At 46.8% G+C, this 14027-nt stretch overlaps 2 protein-coding genes across 3 annotated transcripts in view; both read left to right on the forward strand.

Annotated features, from left to right (window-relative positions):
• Window positions 1–5884: 5884 nt before the first annotated feature.
• Window positions 5885–9135, forward strand: LOC130704871 (protein PET117 homolog, mitochondrial). The gene is made up of 2 exons (XM_057529137.1): window positions 5885–6075; window positions 8986–9135. The coding sequence occupies exons 1-2, from the start codon at window positions 5980–5982 to the stop codon at window positions 9133–9135; spliced, it is 246 nt and encodes an 81-aa protein (XP_057385120.1). The 5' UTR covers window positions 5885–5979.
• A 301-nt stretch (window positions 9136–9436) lies between these two features.
• KAT14 (lysine acetyltransferase 14) overlaps window positions 9437–14027 on the forward strand; it is a 39884-nt gene continuing 35293 nt past the window's right edge. For both annotated transcript variants that reach the window (XM_057529135.1, XM_057529136.1), the window contains exons 1-2: window positions 9437–9695; window positions 11946–12064. In XM_057529135.1, the coding sequence (XP_057385118.1) occupies window positions 9437–9695; window positions 11946–12064 (378 nt within the window). The remainder of the gene's footprint in view (window positions 9696–11945; window positions 12065–14027) is intronic.

Raw genomic sequence — 14027 nt, forward strand, 5'->3', positions numbered from 1 at the left:
TTAGGTCGCTCTGTAACTTTCAGGCTGTGGACCCTGGGCAAGTTACCTACTGCTCTGTGCCTCAGTTGCCTCATCTGTAAAATGGGAATAATAATAGCACATACTGTGAAGATGAAATAAGTTGATACATATAAACGGCTTTATGTTTTTTCACCTTCTTTTAACAGCTTTATTGAAATAGTAATGAACATATCTTGAAGTTTACCCTTTTAAAAAGTGTACAATTCAGTGGTTTAGTAGATTTACAGAGTTGTGAACCCATCACTATGATCTAATTCTAGAACATTTCATCTCCCCAAAAAGAACTCATTAGCAGTCACTCCCCACCTTCTAACACCCCCTGCCCTTGGCAACCAGTAATCTACTTTCTGTTTCTATGGATTTGCCTATTCTGGACATTTTATATAAATGGGATCATACAATACCTGGTCTTTTGTGACTAGCTTCTTTTACTTAGCATAATGTGTTTAAGATATCAATATTCATCTGTGTTGTATTGGGTGTCAATGCTACATTTCTCTCTTTTTTGAGTGTGTATATGTGCGTGTATGTACATAATTTATTTTTCTTCTTGGTCCTTAAAATTTTTTCTAAAATTTCTTTTTTCCCCAACTTTATTGAGATATACTTACAAATAAAAATTGTACATGCTTAAGGTGTACACTGTGATGATTTGATATACATTGTGAAATGATTACTACAATCAAGGTAATTAGCACATCCATCACTTCACATAGTTTAACTTTTCTGTGTGTGGTGAGAATACTTAAGATCTACTCTCCTAGCAAATTTCCAGTATACAAGTATTAACTATAGTCACCACTGTGTACATTAGATCCCCAGAATTTATTTATTTTATAATTGAAATGGTCAACAGGCACATGAAAATGTACTCAACATCAGTAATCATCAGGGAAATGCAAATCAAAACCACAATGAGATATCACAGACACCTGTTAGAATGGCTATTATCAAAAAGATAAGAGAATTCCCTGGCGGTCCAGTGGTTAAGACTCCACACTTTCAATGCTGGGGCCCGGGGTTCAATCCCTGGTTGGGGAACTATGATCCCTGCAAGCTGAGTGGCTCAGCCAAGAAAAACAAAAACAAAAAACCAAAAAGATAAAAGATAACAAACGTTAGTGAGGATGTGGAGAAAGGGAACCCTTGTGCACTGATTGGTAGGAAAGTAAGTTGGTACAGTCAGTGTGGAAAATAGTATGGAGGTTCCTCAAAAAATTAAATAGAACTACTGTATGATCCAGCAATCCCACAGTTGGGTATATATCCAAAGAAAATGAAATCAGGATCTCGAAGAGTATCTGCATCCCCACATTCATTGAAGCATTATTCAAAATAGCCAAGATATGAAAACAACCTAAGTTGTCCACTGACAGATGAATGGATAAAGAAGGTGTGGGATATGTATACAACGAGATATTATTCAACCATAAAGAAGGAAATCCGGGAGGACATTTTATTATGCTAAGTGAAATAAGCTGGACACAGAAAGACACTATGCTCTCACTTATATGTGGAATCTAAAAATGTCAAAGTCACAGAAGCAGAGAGTGGAATGGTGGTTGCTAGGGGCTGGGGGGTGGGGGAAGTGGGGCAATGCTGGTCCAAGGATAAACAGCTTTAAAATGTGCATGGTGCCTGAACGTGCTGAGGGTTTGCACATCACGATGTGACTTTTTTTTACCCTCCCTGTGGGTGCGTGGGTCTCAATTTTAAATCTTCCACCCTATAGTAGAAGCTCTGCCTGTACTTACTTCTGTGATTACTTCAGGACCACCTCTCACCCAGAGTCTGCAGTGGTTAAGCAGGACTTTTCCATTGAGTAGGCATTAGTCATGATTTACCACAGAGAGGAAGGGAGTGAAGAACTCAAGACAAGCCGGCACCTGGCTCCCAGAGTGCTGGAAGGTCCTGACAGAGATCTGGGCCTTGAACCTTCTCCTGTGTCAGGTGATGCTGACTCTGGAGCAGTAGATCCACACCCGCACTTAACTTTGGGGAACAGATAATTGCTGTCTTAGTCAGGTTGGGCTGCTATAACAGAAATACCATAGACTGGGCGGCTTAAACAACAGACATTTATTTCTCACAGTTTCGGAGGCTGGGAAGTCTGAGATCAGGGTGCCTGCCTGGTCAGGTTCTAGTGAGGGCCTCTTCCTGGTTTGCAGGTACCATCTGTTTGTGTGTCTAGTCTCTTTTCCTTCTTATAAGGACACTAAGCCCCTTATGGGGGCCCCACCCTCATGACTTCATCTAAACCTAATTGCCTTCTAAAGGTGCCACCTCTTAATACCATCCCATTGGGGATTATGATTTCAACATAAGAATTTGAGGGAGACACAAACACGCAGAACATAAGAACTGCTACTTGACTGATAACAGTCAGCTGTCTCCCTGTCTTTTTTTTTTTTTTTAAAGGATTTTCTTATTTATTTATTTATTTATTATTTATTTTATTTTTGGCTGTGTTGGGTCTTCGGTTCGTGCGAGGGCTTTCTCCAGTTGCGGCAAGCGGGGGCCACTCTTCATCGCGGTGCGGGGACCGCTCTTCATCGCGGTGCGCGGGCCTTTCTCTATCGCGGCCCCTCCCGTCGCGGGGCACAGGCTCCAGACGCGCAGGCTCAGCAATTGTGGCTCACGGGCCCAGCTGCTCCGTGGCATGTGGGATCCTCCCAGGCCAGGGCTCGAACCCGTGTCCCCTGCATTGGCAGGCAGACTCTCAACCACTGCGCCACCAGGGAAGCCCGCTCCTGGTACTTTCAATCAGTCTGTTGGGAAAAAAAAAGAGCCAACCAGCAAGTCTGGACTTTCCTTTTTGAAAATGTATTCATTGGTAGAAACTCTTCAAGTTGTCTCAGAAAACTGTTTTTATTCAAACATACTGGACACACTTAAAAATATACTCAGACTAGATGGAAATTGTTTTGTTTGTTTTTTGTTTTTAAGATGGAAATTGTTTAACGAAAAAAAAATATTTGGTTTCAATGTTTGATGATGTGCAGTCACTCTCACAACTCTGTAATTTATGTGACAATAATCACAGAAAACGTTCTGCTTAGGTTTATAAATAGTTAAACAGATAATCCATTTCTGAATTTGACACCGTTAACACATAAAGGATTTTTTTTTTTTTTTGGGTGGCAACCGGCAGCTTGCAGGATTTTAGTTCCCCATCCAGGGACTGAATCCGGGCCCTGGCAGTGAAAATGCAAATCCTAACTACTGGGCCGCCAGAGAATTCCCCATAAGGGATTTTATTTTATTTTATTTATTTATTTATTTTAAAAATATTAATACATATTTACTGTTTTTAATTTTTATTTATTTATCTATTTACTTTTGGCTGTGTTGGGTCTTCGTTTCTGTGCGAGGGCTTTCTCTAGTTGCGGCGAGCGGGGGCCACTCTTCATCGCGGTGCGCGGGCCTCTCACTGTTGCAGCCTCTCTTGTTGCGGAGCACAAGCTCCAGACGCGCAGGCTCAGTAGTTGTGGCTCATGGGCCTAGTTGCTCCGCGGCATGTGGGATCTTCCCAGACCAGGGCTTGAACCCGTGTCCCCTGCATTGGCAGGCAGATTCTCAACCACTGCGCCACCAGGGAAGCCGTATTTTATTTTTTTAATTTTATTTTATTTATTTGGCTGTATTGGGTTTTAGTTGCGGCATGCAGGATGTTTGTTGTGGCATGAGGGATCTTTTGTTGCGGTGCACGGACTTCTCTCTAGTTGTGGTGTGTGGGCTCCAGAGTGCACAGGTGGGCTTCTCTCTAGTTGTGGCACACAGGCTCAGTAGTTGCAGCGCACAGGCTTAGTTGCTCCATGGCAAGTGGGATCTTAGTTCCCCGACGAGGGATACGAACCCATGCCCCCTGAGTTGGAAGGCGGATTCTTAACCACTGGACCACCAGGGAAGTCCCTCCATAAGGGATTTTAAAAAATAGAATAACAATACATTTCAAGAAAACAAGTTGAAACATCAGTCATGATAGAATGAAAGGCCATCTCACTCTGACATACATTCTAAAGACATGCAGCTTTATTGAAGATGCACTGAGTTAGGGGAAAAAAATATCTGGAATCTACCACAAGTAAAAAGCAGTCTAGGGCTTCCCTGGTGGCGCAGTGGTTAAGAATCCGCCTGCCAATGCAGGGCACACGGGTTCGTGCCCCAGTCCAGGAAGATCCCACATGCCGCAGAGCGGCTAGACCCGTGAGCCACAACTACTGAGCCTGCGCGTCTGGAGCCTGTGCTCTGCAAGGGGAGAGGCCGCGACAGTGAGAGGCCCGCGCACCGCGATGAGGAGTGGCTCCCGCTTGCCGCAACTGGAGAAAGCCCTCGCACAGAAACGAAGACCTAACACAGCCAAAAATAAATAAATAAATAAATTAAAAAAAAAAAAGCAGTCTAATATAGATTTTTTTGTCTTTAGAGAAACACCCAAATATGTCCTGAATTAAATTGCTTCTAACTCCAAGGTCAGCACAGGGACCCCGTTCTCCAATTCAGTGGTACTGCCTCCTGTGCTGAGAAAAATGCTGCAGACAAAATGACATTTGAAAAGGGTATTTGCATTTTTTGAATTTATTTTTATCTTATTACATTTCTTTTTAAAATTAATTAATTTATTTATTTATCCATTTATTTTTGGCCGCGTTGGGTCTTCGTTGCTGTGCACGGGCTTTCTCTAGTTGCGTGAGCGGGCTTCTCATTGTTGTGGCTTCTCCTGTTGCAGAGCACGGGCTCTAGGCGCACAGGCTTCAGTAGTTGCAGCACGTGAGCTCAGTAGTTGTGGCTCGCGGGCTCTAGAGCTCAGGCTCAGTAGTGGCGCACGCGCTTAGCTGCTCTGCGGCATGTGGGATCTTCCCGGGCCACGGCATGAACCCGTGTCCCTTGCATTGGCAGGCGGATTCTTAACCACTGCGCCACCAGGGAAGCCCTTATTACATTTCTTGAGAGCAACATTCACCTCAAGCCATTGAGTCTCGCACACCAGACGCTGGAACAGCAAGGCACTACAGAGATCAATCTCGAAGAAGCCCTGGGGTGAGGCTAACGGAGACTCAGCCCAAATCAACAGCGTCCACAGTTGCTTGCCCAGGAGGAAGTTTGTCCTTTGGGAATTCTAGTGGGAAAGAATGACTTGATGATAATACCTTGTCACTGGAAAGCCCAACCTCTGTGTGCGCCTTGCACAGTACCTTCTGTGGCGGTTCTCGACGCTCTGCTTCGCTCGATCATTTCGGGCATCTGAGGGCGGGAACTAGGTGTAGAAGGGATGCCTCAAGGATTACCTGGGCGACAAGGGGACAGCGCCTTTCGTGCCAGCAGGCGAAGACGTGCCGCTGCCCAGAGAGCTTGCTCTGTAGCCAGAAGGCTTTTTGATGTCAAGAAAAACCAGACCTGACCCGCCACCCCACAGCGTCAAGGTGAAAGCAGGTGACCGTGTCTACAGCATCTAACGAGAAAAACTCCATCTCCTGGCACCTCCCCGCCAAAGGGGCAACGAGGGCTGCGTTTGGTGAGGCTGGCATTGAGCGAGGCAGCCCCGCGCTCCGAAGGGAGGCGCGCGGTCGAGGGTCCGCAAGGTACCGGGTCCAGCATCCCGCCCCCCGGACTCTCCCGCCGCTGGGGGCGGGGGATGAACTGAGAGGGCTCAGGCCTGGAACCCCGCCCTGGGTGGTGCTGGGGCCAGCTCTGGGCCGGGGCTCTTGGGAGTGTTATTACCCGCCCGCCCGCAGGGCAAGGAGGGGATGCCTGCGGTTCCGAGGCCCTACCGGAAGCCGCGCCTTCCGCTGAGCCGGGGCGTCGCTCGGCGCTCGGCTCTCGACTGCTCGCGCCTGGCGGCAGCCAGGGCTCTGCACTCGAGGGGTCGAGCCTGGCCCGCCCCGGCAGCGGCGCGCGCTTGGCGGCGGCCCCGGGCCTGGGGCACTGGGAGCTGAGGCCGCGGCGGCCGGCGCGGGGATGTCGGGGAGCTCGAAGGTGGTGCTGGGCCTCTCGGTGGTGCTGACGGCGGCCACCGTGGCGGGCGTGCATATGAAGCAACGGCAGGACCAGCAGGTCGGTGTCACGTGCCCGCGCCTTCTGGCCCGCGCGGCGGCGGAGGCCTGGGGCCTGGGGTCCGGCTCCGCGTGGCGCCGCTTCCTCGTCGCCTTTCCTTTCTCCCCTCCGCCCTCCTCCAAGGCGGGGAGACCGCTCCCTGGGGCGTCCGGGAAGTGGGGGCGGTGGTCCCCGGTGCTCTGGGCCGGCCCTGCCCCCGCCCCGCGGGTGTCGAAGCGCTGGTGACGCTTTCCCCGCCTCTCGCCTTCGGGAATTGGGAGAGATACTCGTGTGGGGTGGGTTTTTCCTTCTTAAGGAACAGTTTGCTATGGAAACTAGATTCTGGGGACTGTAGAGATAGCGGTCTCCAATTTTTCTCTTTGCGGTGGTTTTATGTGCGGAAACATCCTTGACTTGACCGCTCAGGGGCCTGTCCGTCTTGCTGTGTCTCCCAGCCCTATTTTCTTCCTTTTCCCATTTGCGGACGTTACTGCCGGGCCCCAGTGTGCCACGCTCCGCCCCGGGCGCGTCGGGAAACAGAGATGAAGACGCGCAGCTGCTCCGGGGACGGAAGGCCGAGCGCGAGCGGGGGCAGCCCGGGGCGGGGGGGGGTGTTTTTGGGCAGGGGTGCGGTGGACCCCGGTTGGCCCGGGGTGGACGCAGGCCGCTGGGTGAGTCACTGTAAACAGGCTTGTCTGCGTGGGACCGCGCCGGGTGCTCGGGGTGCAGAGATGCAGCAGGTGAGGCCTTTGTCCCGTGTTCACACTCTGGAAGTCAGAGGAAGCCTGTGATGATACAAGAATTTAGAGGAGGGAATGAAATGATTAATGGTGACAGGGCGCGGAAGAGATTAGAGATTGGGATTAACGTAGTGGTTCTAAGGGGTTAGCTTTTGGAACAGAAGCGGGAGATTTTCTCTTCTAAGAAGGAAAAGATTGGTGACTGGAGAAAATTTGAGATAGGGTAGAGGATGCTATGTCAGATGTAGCTCTGAGGTCAGCGAGCAGGGATTTTCCGAGTATGGAGTACGGCTGGGTGAAAGCTTGGTTCTGACCACCAGCTACACGTGCGATTGTTCCTGGAAGTTTTTACCAGGTAGCAGCCTGGGCCCTGCTCCTGACCTATTGAATCAGAATCTCTTGGGGATGCAGATCCCACTTAGGTACGTTTTAAAAGCGACCCAGGGATTCAAACATGCAGCCAGGGTTGAGAACCACTGTCAGAATGGGACAAGTGTAAGGTTTAGGTATTTGGAAGTTAGAGGCTGAGATTGACCGGAATAACCTGTGTTTGTTTTACGTCTAGTCATTCATTGCGGGGTTACTTTCTAGCAGCGGGAAAGAGGAGGACAAATGTTTGACACAGCAGGTGTGTTGGAAGGTTCAAGGAAGCAAGAAATAAAACAATGACTGTTGTCCCCCATTGTTTCCTGACTGCCACATACCAGGCGCTGTACTAAGCACTTTACGTGCATCATCCTCGATCCTCACAGGAACCCAGCAAAACCAGCAGTGAGTACTACACGAGGAGCCGCGTTCTAGGTGTTAGAGTTGTGATGGTGAAGAGGTCTCGGTGTTTAGTAAGGTAGTCCAGTGGAAGTCGCAGGAGGGATATGCAAGGCAGTCGGCACAGACTTTGAAACCTGGAGGAAACTAGCGAATGCTGGATGGAGAACAAGGTCCCAAGCTGAGTGCTAACGTCCCTGAGAAAGGAGGGGAGGACCTCAGACCAGGTGTGGACGGTGTGGGCTTCGGGGCTTGGGTGGGGTGTATAGGTGCGTCCTGATGGAGGAAGCACAGGAGAGGATGAGCTGGGGAGGGAGGAGTGGAATGAGAGCCTCCGATTCTGCCTGGAGATCTTGCCAGGGGCACAGGGTTCAGGACAGTTGGTTTTCAGTTGTGTTATCAGTCCCAGGACTCTTAAATTTCCCAGCTTGCCGGTAATGGGGACTGAAGCCCTAGGCCTGGAGGAGGGCCAGCAAGTAGGTACTTGGTGAGTTGTTAAAATAGACATAATAGTAATTTAAAAAAACCCTACCCAGGCCCCAGGCCCTGCCCCCATTATTCTGCCTCACAAGGCCACTGTTAAGTTATTAAGAGTATTTTATGACCTGTAAAGTGTAAGTTATTAGTAATGACTGGATTGATGCTTTAGAAAGTCTCATCTTAGATGCCAGGTCCATATTCTGGAATTTTCTACCTGTCTTTAGTGTTTATCAAAGTAACGACCATCAATGGGCCTTTATTTTTTCCTCTGCTGGTAGCGTTCTTTTTCCCCGTCTTTCCCCATTATGTAATTGTAATTTTTACCTTTTCTCTGTACGTAATAGAAGAAGCCGAGTTCTTCACTTTCTTGCATCCTTAAAGTTTGTTCAAATTTTAGTAATTTTCTTTCTTGGATGTTTGTTATTCAGTTAGGACAATTGCTAACAGGAATGTAGTTCACAGTTACTCAAGTAACTCTCATCAAGTTGTTCTTTCTCTTTTTTGGCTGAGCTGCTGCTTGCAGGATCTTAGTTCCTTGACCAGGGATAGTATCCGTGCCCCTTGAAGTGGAAGTGTGGCGTCCTAACCACTGGACCGCCAGGGAAGTCCCTCATCACGTTTTTAAAGCATCATATATTAACTAAACTTTTAAAATTCAGCATAGTGGCAGTTTTTCTGTTTTAATTGTTATTTCCCATTTTTATATTAAATGATGCAAAATTTCTTAAAGTATGATAAGAGGTCTGTAATAATACTATCACGCTACCAAGTTAATTTGATGGTTTATTACATTTACATTTACACAGAAAGTTAAAATAGTAATTGAGTACTTGGAATCTAAAAGTTTTAAGTGTATTTTGGTAACACTGATTTTTGGATTTGAATGACACAAGGATGGGAACCACCTGTTCCGAGTTTCTCTAAAATCTGTTTCTTACGTTTTTAGAGGCTTCGTGACGGAGTGATCAGAGACATTGAGAGGCAAAATCGGAAAAAAGAAAATATTCGTCTTTTGGGAGAACAGATTCTTCTGACTGAGCAACTTGAAGCAGAAAGAGAGAAGATGGTGTTGGCAAAAGGATCTCAAAAAACGTGACTTGAAATGCGTGTGAGATATTGATGGAACAGACAGCGTTAAGTGTGTGTGAGTGAGTATTGATGGAGAACAGCTTAGTGAGATCTTCAGTCTTTTTGTGGTCACCGTCCTTTTAAACTTGATCAGAAAAAGGATGATGGATCGTATATTCTAAATAATTGCTTTAAGTGCCCCTTGTGTCTGAGTAGAGTCAGGCAGACGCTCTTCTGAGAGTTTGTGTGGTCAGCAAGGAGCCCTTTCAAGCTTAGTGTCCAGAGACTGAGATTGTTCCCGAGAGCACTGAACCTGCAAGCCGGGAGGGATGGAGAGTAACATCCATCTGAGCAGTTTGATCAGTCGGCACGACGATGAAGCAACAAGAACGTCCACCTCGGAGGGGCTGGAGGAGGGGGAGGTGGAGGGGGAGACTCTGCTGATCGTCGAGTCAGAGGACCAGGCGTCCGTGGACTTGTCTCACGACCAGAGCGGGGACTCCCTAAACAGTGATGAAGGGGACGTGTCGTGGATGGAGGAGCAGCTGTCCTACTTCTGCGACAAGTGCCAGAAGTGGATCCCAGCCAGTAAGAGCTTCTCCTTTCCTTTGCTTTGTCAATTCCTGCGGGGTTTGTTTTTCTAACCTGTGAAAGAAACATGAATGTGAAAGAGACCCAAATAAAAAGATAACTCTTATATTTATTATTAGTGTAGTTGATTAACTGCAAATTTGTATAAAACGTAGACACATTTGTACTAATATATATTACTGCCAACCTCTATCACGTTGTTAAATTAACATTCTCGATTGTAACCCAATAAAAATCAGAAAATTGGAAATTCTGTGTTACTTAAAGAATTAGCCACATTTTTCTATCAGGGTCACATTATTGTGGTTTTGGGGCCAAATTCTAGGCCCAGTGTAGAGCTAAACTTCAGACTCATAAACATAACTCTGGTAGTGTTTAACTTACATGGAAAACAACTGCTATAGTATGTTGATATAAAGTCGGAACTAGAAGATTAAATGTGTATTATGCCTTTTTCTAGGGCCATTTGTGTTTTCTCCTTGCTGGCCTCCTTGGTCTGCTGGCAGTAGATACACGCAATAAGGTGCTTTGCCAGGCATCAGGGCTCTTAAGCAAAACAGGATGTTTCCATTAGGCAGAGAGTAGTAAAGACATATGTACTAGAGGAATACTCTGTGTGATAGAATTTGTAACTAGGTCAGAGAAATTTATATATGTGTATGTATATATATATTGTTGTGAACTGGGTCATTTTCTGGTATGTGGAGGTGTTTTTAAGGTGGTTTCAACTCTTCGGATTCATAGTTTTTATTAATAAATTAACACCATTTTCACAGAAAGCAAACCTAAAATTTATTATAAGTTAGCTAGTTTTTGCTTTCGAGCTGTCTCTGCTTATAGATTCAGGGTTCTGCCTGAAAGCCTGGGTGGCTTTCCCCCATCCTCACAGCCTGCGCTGTAAATGCCCTGCCTCCTGGGGCCCCTGGTAATTGCTCCAGCCTCTCTCCTTTGCGCTCTTCTGTCCCCACATGGATACAGAGCTTTGCAGTTAGGGTGAGCTTTTCCTTCTCCACAAGCAGTTCATTCTTTTTTTTTTTTATAAATTTATTTTATTTATTTATTTTTGGCTGTGTTGGGTCTTCGTTGCTGCACGCTGGCTTTCTCTAGTTGCGGTGAGTAGGGGCTACTCTTCATTGCAGTGCGAGAGCTTCTCATTGCGGTGGCTTCTCTTGTGGAGCACGGGCTCTAGGCACATGGGTTTCAGTAGTTGTGGCATGCGGGCTCAGTAGTTTTGGCTCACGGGCTCTAGAGCGCAGGCTCAGTAGTTGTGGCTCACGGGCTTAGTTGCTCCACGGTGTGTGGGATCTTCCCAGACCAGGGCTGGAACCCGTGTCCCCTGCATTGGCAGGCAGATTCTTAACCACTGCACCACCAGGGAAGCCCAAGCAGTTCTTTCTTATCCCTAGGACTTTGCGCATGTAAATTTCCTCTGTGGAACATTTGTCTCTACAGCCTTTATACTCCCCGCCCCACACACAAACACCTCTTTTCACCTGCCAATTCTAGCCATCCTTCAGGCCCCCGTCCACCCCGCTTTTTCTAGTGCTCATGTCTTCCTCATGTGGGTGGGCACCTCCTTTATGTGCTCTCACGTTGCCCCACGGCACCCATCACATCCCACTCCAGGGTTTCCACGTCTCACAGAGCGTCAGCATCACCTGGGGAACTTCAGAAAATGCCCTGCTTCCAAAGGTTGATTTATTTTGTGGGGGATGGACCCGGGCATATTTAAAACACAAAACTTCCTGGGTGGTTCTGATGCACAGTCAGGACGGAGAGCCTCTGTGCTGCTGTGATTACCTACTCTCTCCTCTGTAGCCCTCACCACATCTGTAAGCCTCCGAGAGCCAGCACCGCGTCTGTCTCAGGTGTTGTGTTCCTGGTTCCTAGCCCAGTGGCACAGTGGGAGCTCAGATGTTTTCTTGGAAGAATGTGTGAGGAGACCTCCTGTAGGAGTCGGGAATGTTAACATTTGGAACAGCCAGTGAGAACAATCCTACCTGCCTTTCCAGTATCTTTCTTCTGAAAGTCCGGGAACCACAGATCTATCTTAGTGGGCATGCACTTGATGTTAGAGAAATAAAAACCTTCTCTACTCCCTTCCCCATCCCGCCCTCACGGGCTGGCTGAAAGAAAAGGAAAAACACAGCCTGGGAAACTTGGGAAATGGCTGGTAGATTGATTAAAACTTTGGGTTACCTCTGTTCTAGATACACCTGTGACGTACCCTTTTTGTTTTCCTCCTAGGTCAGCTGAGGGAACAGCTCAGTTACCTTAAGGGCGATAATTTTTTTAGGTTTACTTGTTCCGATTGCTCTGAAGATGGCAAGGAGCAGTGTGAGCGGCTGAAGCTGACGTGGCAGCAGGTGAGTTAAAGCTCTTTCTCTAGAATTCATGGGGTTGGTTCCCCCACCCCCGCGAAATTTATTGGAATAAGTAACTAGGGAATGAGGAAACTACATATGAGCTTCTGAGTTGTTTTGAGGGTCACTTTATTTCACAATGAAAATCATAATGTGTGGAGAAAGGAGTTCTTAGTGAAAATACTCACTGCCAACTTAGTGAATTGGGTTTGAGATTCTGAAAATCTCACCCACGGTTTCATTTATACATATACATACATTTATACATAATACCAAACTGATTTTTTTTTTAATTTTTTTTATTTATTATTTATTTATTATTTTTATTTTTGGCTGTGTTGGGTCTTCGCCTCTGTGTGAGGGCCTTCTCCAGCTGCGGCGAGCAGGGGCCACTGTCCATCGCGGTGCGCGGGCCTCTCACCATCGCGGCCTCTCCCGTTGCGGAGCAGAGGCTCCAGACGCTCAGGCTCAGCAGTTGTGGCTCACGGGCCCAGTTGCTCCGCGGCATGTGGGATCCTCCCAGACCAGGGCTCGAACCCGTGTCCCCTGCATTGGCAGGCAGACTCTCAACCACTGCGCCACCAGGGAAGCCCCTACCAAACTGATTTTAATCAAAGAGGTTCACATTTTTTTTGGCAGCTATTTTTAGAAAAAACCATTCTAAAAAATATAAAGATGCTGAATCAATATGCTGTACACCTGAAACTAGCAACTATACTTGTTGTATATTGTAGAGCAACTGTACTTCAATTAAAAAAAAAAAGTAAAGATGATCACCCTAATCTCAGCCAACTATAGCCCAAACAGTGTCTTTTAACTGATCTCCAGGTTGTATTAATTTTTTGGGTTTTGTTTTTATATTAATATGTTTATAACAAGGCACCAATGGTATATGCAGTCTTTAAGTTCTAAAAATGTATTAGACATCACTCACTCAGTTTTTATGTTTATTCATTCGACAAATATTGAGTGCATATGACGAACCAGGCACTGTTCTAGGCCTGGAGAGTGTAATCTAGTCGAGACCAGCTGATCCTTCTAGCTGTTTCTTCTTCGTGGTGAATGAGACAGCCAAGACCCTAGCCCCAGGCAGCTGACATTCTAGACATTTATTTTAGATGATAGGCAGACAAATAATACCCCTAGCACTTTTTGCTGTGAAGGAAATAAACAGGGTAATGAGAAAGATTTTAGGTTGTACCCTTGAAGGCACTTAGGGTGTTCCTTGTAAACTGTAGCTGTGTTCACAGCCAGAGGCTATCGTGTTAATTATCAGTGCTTTATTAGGACATCTGTTGAAATCTGTCAGTGGTGATCTTAGGGAGCCTTTTTGGACTTGCCTGAAAATATGTAAGTAGAAAATGAACGGAAGTTTGTATTGAGGATACAGTCTCATGAGTATTCTAACTGGGATTTTTTTTTTTTTTTTAATTTATTTATTTATTTATGGCTGTGTTGGGTCTTCGTTTCTGTGCGAGGGCCTTCCCCAGTTGCGGCAAGCGGGGGCCACTCTTCATCGTGGTGCGCGGGCCTCTCACTATCGCGGCCTCTCTTGTTGTGGAGCACAGGCTCCAGACGCGCATGCTCAGTAGTTGTGGCTCACGGGCCTAGCTGCTTCGCGGTATGTGGGATCTTCCCAGACCAGGGCTCGAACCCGTGTCCCCTGCATTGGCAGGCAGATTCTCAACCACTGCGCCACCAGGGAAGCCCCTGGGATTTTTTTTTTAAAGTGTGCATGGGATACTGTGTCTAGGCAAGGTCAGATTAATATTAGTAGATTATTCTGATGTGTGCATACGTAGGCAGATTTGCATTTGGCCTGCAGGTAGCTTCTCATAAAATTGTAAAATGGAAGAAGAGCAAATGTATGTAATTTGTTACTTTCAAGACTGTGAGTTTTCTGTGGAGATTCTTTTTAAAAGAAAAAGTGGCTTTTGATTATATTGCTCAATATGTTGGTAATATT

This window comes from Balaenoptera acutorostrata, chromosome 15 (assembly GCF_949987535.1).
Source record: "Balaenoptera acutorostrata chromosome 15, mBalAcu1.1, whole genome shotgun sequence".
Taxonomy (NCBI): Eukaryota; Metazoa; Chordata; class Mammalia; order Artiodactyla; family Balaenopteridae; genus Balaenoptera; species Balaenoptera acutorostrata.

Bases quoted from the DNA above. Each gene is read 5' to 3' on its own strand.
- LOC130704871 (XM_057529137.1), top strand. From the start codon at position 5,980: ATGTCGGGGAGCTCGAAGGTGGTGCTGGGCCTCTCGGTGGTGCTGACG. The intron at 6,076-8,985 runs GTCGGTGTCACG...TTACGTTTTTAG, and splicing joins AGCAACGGCAGGACCAGCAG to AGGCTTCGTGACGGAGTGAT.